General features: G+C 35.2%; 1 protein-coding gene across 3 annotated transcripts; it reads left to right on the top strand.

The window, feature by feature from the left end:
• The first annotated feature begins 528 nt into the window (after nt 1-528).
• Nucleotides 529-4,091, top strand: LOC107927576 (protein PSK SIMULATOR 1). 3 transcript variants are annotated; one of them, XR_001692477.2, is made up of 3 exons: nt 567-741; nt 1,277-3,234; nt 3,512-4,091. XR_001692477.2 is itself a non-coding variant. In XM_041091700.1 (2 exons), exon 2 carries the CDS (start codon nt 1,295-1,297, stop codon nt 3,050-3,052), a length of 1,758 nt encoding a protein of 585 aa, XP_040947634.1. In that variant the 5' UTR covers nt 529-741; nt 1,277-1,294; the 3' UTR covers nt 3,053-3,401. The 3 variants fall into 3 exon arrangements, 2 of the variants coding, with proteins under 2 accessions (XP_040947634.1, XP_016714159.2); XM_041091700.1 differs by lacking the exon at nt 3,512-4,091 and having other exon boundaries at nt 529-741; nt 1,277-3,401; XM_016858670.2 differs by lacking the exon at nt 3,512-4,091 and having other exon boundaries at nt 567-712; nt 1,277-3,401.
• Nucleotides 4,092-4,317: the final 226 nt, after the last annotated feature.

Below are 4,317 nucleotides of genomic sequence, written 5' to 3'. Positions count from 1 at the left end.
CTAAAATTCACAAATGTTTAAATTTGTCTTCAAAGTTCTTAAATTTTAATTAATGTTTTGAATTTAGATCGCTTTAATTATTGCAATAATAATATCAGTTGAGTTAAAATTCGATTTAATTTTAAATGATAATTAAAATTAAATATATAAAAGAGGAAAGATGATATAGTGTTTATAAGATGAAATTTTATATAAGATCCTTATACTATATAATTTGGTAGAGTTAGTCCTTGATTATTTCTAGTTGTTTCCAAAATGTATATTTTCAGTTAAGAGTCTTAACTTTTTTTTTTTGACTGATTTTGACATTTTTTATCATGTTTAAAATAAGTCATATCAAATTGTTTGAAAAATTTAACAAAAAGAAATTGATTTGTGGACTGAAAATGCACATTTGGAAAGGTAGAAGGACTAGAAATGATCAAATAATAATAATGGGACTAAATACACAAAAAGAAATCATAGTATAGGGAGCTCTTATAGAATTGAACCTTTATAAAACTTTAATGTTGGCTCGGTTTTGTATTTGGCGTCTTTTCCAATACTATATTTGTTTTAGGAAAACTACTTGAATTGAACCTTTATATACATACATTAACCCCCATGTGGCTCCTCTAGTCTTCACTGCATCTTCCCAGCTACTTCTCCTCTCTATCTTCTCTATTTCCTTTCATTTCCCATTTATTTTGCTTCCTTTTCAGCCTTTGGAACTGTGAGTCCTTTTTCCATTTCATGTGATCAGTAAGTTTTTCTTTTTCCAATGATTGTTTGCTTTACTTTTTGTTGGTTTTTCTTTCTGGGTTTTGGGTTTTATTCTGTTTGGAATCCTGAGTTACTGTGCTTGGATGGTTGGATTCAATAATTGTATTTTCTTTCTGCGTTTAGTCTGGATGATTTTGAATTTATTAGTTTTTGTTAAGCGGTTAATCGTGATAAGCCTCTGTTTGTGGCATTCTCACCTTATACCTTAATTGAGTTTTTCACTACAAATGGTAATCGGATAATTCTATCGAGTTTATAATCTTAAAAAGAAGAAAAAAAGAAAACATTTTAAAGGAAAATCAGTTTAGATGAAATTTGTTACTTTTTTAAGATGATATCTAGTGATAGATTATTTTTAAAATTATATAGTTTTTTTTTTCCCTTTGTTGGTTTAGTTTGAATGGTTTATCTTTAGCTTGTTTTAGAATTTTAATATCTAATGGAGATGCTTATCTTTTGGCCTGCTCTTCTTTTCCTTTTTCTATTCTGTCTTCAATTTTGTGTTTTTATGTAGACATTTTGGTATAAAAAGATGGTAGCAGAGTCTTGGTTTCGTAGTTTTTGGAAAATTCCACGGAGGCATGAAGGAGGTTCTGAGAGAGTTGAAATTGGAGTATTAGCATTTGAAGTTGCAAGCTTGATGTCTAAGCTTGTGCATCTATGGCGTTGTCTAAGTGATAAGCAGGTTAGTAGGTTGAGAGAGGAGATTATGACTTGTGTGGGGATTAAGAAGCTGGTATCTGAAGATGAAGGTTACATTGGACACTTGATATGTGCAGAAATGATTGAAACTGTTACACATGTGGCGAAGTCCGTGGCTAGGCTTGCAAAGAAATGTAGTGACCCGGGTTTGAAGAGTTTTGAACTTGCTTTCACTGAGTTAGTCCAGATTGGGGCTGACCCTTATTGTTGGATATTTTCCTTAAAGAAAATGGACAAGAAAGTGAAGAAGATGGAACGGTACATTTCAGTGAATGCAACTTTGTATCAAGAGATGGAAATGCTCCTGGATCTTGAGCAAACTCTAAGGAGGATGAAAGCCAGTGATGCGGAGCCAGAGAATTTGCTTGAATTTCAGAAGAAGGTTATGTGGAAGCAGCATGAAGTGAAGAATCTTCGGGAGATGTCTCTTTGGAGTAGGACTTATGATTATACAATTCGACTTACAACAAGATCAATATTCACAGTTTTTGTTAGGATCAAACATGTCTTTGGAATTGAACAAAATGTAGATGATGGAGATTTGAGGGCAGCTTCTATAAATCGCAGCCAATCAGTTTCCACCTTGATGCAATCTTCTGTTCATCGCACTGATAATACTAGCCTTACCAGGTTTTCTTCTGGTCCCTTTGGAATGTTTAGCACAAAATCAGGTCCAATTTCAAAACCAAATAAAACAAATTATTTCCATTCTGGGCCTCTTGGTGGCTCAACTACAAAATCAGGTTCTATTGCTCGAAAGAATGGAAATTTCAACTTCCATTCAGGTCCACTTGAGAGGTCTACAGCGAAGTCAGGGCAACTTTTGGGCATGGATAAAATCAGCAAGAAGATTTGGCAGACTAACAACCACCCTTCCGCTGCTAATGGAAATAAACCACATTTGAAAAGCAATAGATTGACTCAAGTGGGACCTTTCAAAGGCTGCATTATAGATGCAGATGAAGCTATTCATTCAGGAATTCTTAGTGGAATCAAAGCTGGAGATCTTAATCCTCCTGAAGGAAATGCTGTTCAAACTAGTTCGCCGGTGTTTAGATCTCAGTGCAGGTTGTTGGATGCTCCACCTGAAACTCTTGCGGCTTCTGCTTTAGCACTGCATTATGCAAATGTTATCATCGTCATTGAGAAGTTAGCAGCATCTCCTCACTTGATTGGTAATGATGCTAGAGATGATCTGTACAACATGTTACCTACAAGTGTGAGAGCTGCACTGAGGGCAAGGCTAAAACCATATGCAAAGAGCTTAACTTCATCAGTTTTTGATACAGAGCTTGCTGAAGACTGGACTGAGGCAATGGCTGCGATATTAGAGTGGTTGGCGCCACTAGCTCATAACATGATTAGATGGCAATCTGAGCGGAGTTTTGAACAGCAGAGCTTTGTTTCTGGGACTAATGCGCTTCTGGTTCAGACTCTCTACTTTGCAAACCGAGAAAAGACTGAAGCAGCAATCATCGAGATTCTTGTTGGTCTGAATTATGTTTGGAGACTTGGTAGAGAACTCAATGCAAAGGCTCTACAGGAGTGTGCAAGCAGTAGAAACTTTGATGAATGTTTGTATCTATAGAAATAAGTGGACCACTATTGCAGTATGTCAATAGATGAATGGAATTGGTTGAATGTTGGCAAGTTCCCATTTTCGGCAGGCAATGGGGTTATGTCCATTCTATTTGCCAGCGTCGATCGAAGATGAAAGAATTATCCAACATACCGTGAAAGACATCGTAAAGCATTCTTTGTGAGTCAGAGGTATAGTTTGAGCTTTAAAGTCATTTATATATATATTCCTGGGTGAAGTGCTTGTGATCTTTTCCAAGGTTTGAAGCTTGTTGCTTTATTATCTTCCATGAAATATCTTTTCAAGTTAAGCTGTTATCCATGTAATGTGTATATTATTTTAGTGATAGCTTTTTCAATTGGTTTTGTTGACCATATATGTTTATTCATGGATTTATATGTTGCGGATACCTTTTGGTTGACCGATGTTTGACATGACCGTATGGAGTTTTGCATTCCTTGATAACAGAAGCAGATGTAAATCAGGTTGCATGGCCAGAATCTGAGCTTGAAAATAACCTTCTGACAGACAGGCTATCACCTTACGGAGTTGCCCGCTATGAAATCACAGAAAGGCTTGAATTGTTTTCGTAAATGATCTCACATGGTATATTTCACTGAATATAATGTTTGGTGAAGAGTTCTTAGTGAATGGACAGACTTCAATTTTGTTAAAGTACCATGTCGAACACTCATGTCTGACACATTGATATAAAGATATGATCTCCAAAGATCCTCTGAATACATTGAAAACTGAAAAAAATCTGACCATATTCGTGTTGGACACATACACTCAAGTCTGAGTAGATATAGCTGATGAACATCTGGTTTAAAAATAGTGTGATTTGTATTGCTTTAAGAAGAGATTAACTTAGGGAGAGTGGCATTGTTAGATTCTTTGAGGCCGGAAAGCTCCTGTTGATGTTGTCATCTATTGCCATTCGTTTTACCCCTTGCCCTTTATCATGTATTGTTTTTCCTAGATATCAGTTGGTCATTAGAGCTGAGGTTATTTGTGCATTTAAGATGAATAAACACGACGTTTTAAACATTATTAGCCAGGGTAAATAGTATTTTATTTGCGTTTTGACATCTTTAATAATTTGGAGCTTGTTTATGTTCGAAAAAATTGAAAAGAATAAGCATGACAGCATGAATTGCCTGCTTTTTCTTTTTAGTTCTTCATATATGCAGTAATTGGAGAATAGAATGTTGAATGACAGCTAATTGATTTCTTATGTCATGGTTGATAGTACAAATTGTAATTATATAGTT

The sequence above is a fragment of the Gossypium hirsutum genome, chromosome D04 (assembly GCF_007990345.1).
Source record: "Gossypium hirsutum isolate 1008001.06 chromosome D04, Gossypium_hirsutum_v2.1, whole genome shotgun sequence".
In the NCBI taxonomy this organism is placed as follows: Eukaryota; Viridiplantae; Streptophyta; class Magnoliopsida; order Malvales; family Malvaceae; genus Gossypium; species Gossypium hirsutum.
The sequence above is the reverse complement of the archived record's forward strand: the minus strand, read 5'-3'. Positions and strand labels throughout refer to the sequence as shown.

Bases quoted from the DNA above. Each gene is read 5' to 3' on its own strand.
- LOC107927576 (XM_041091700.1), top strand. From the start codon at position 1,295: ATGGTAGCAGAGTCTTGGTTTCGTAGTTTTTGGAAAATTCCACGGAGG.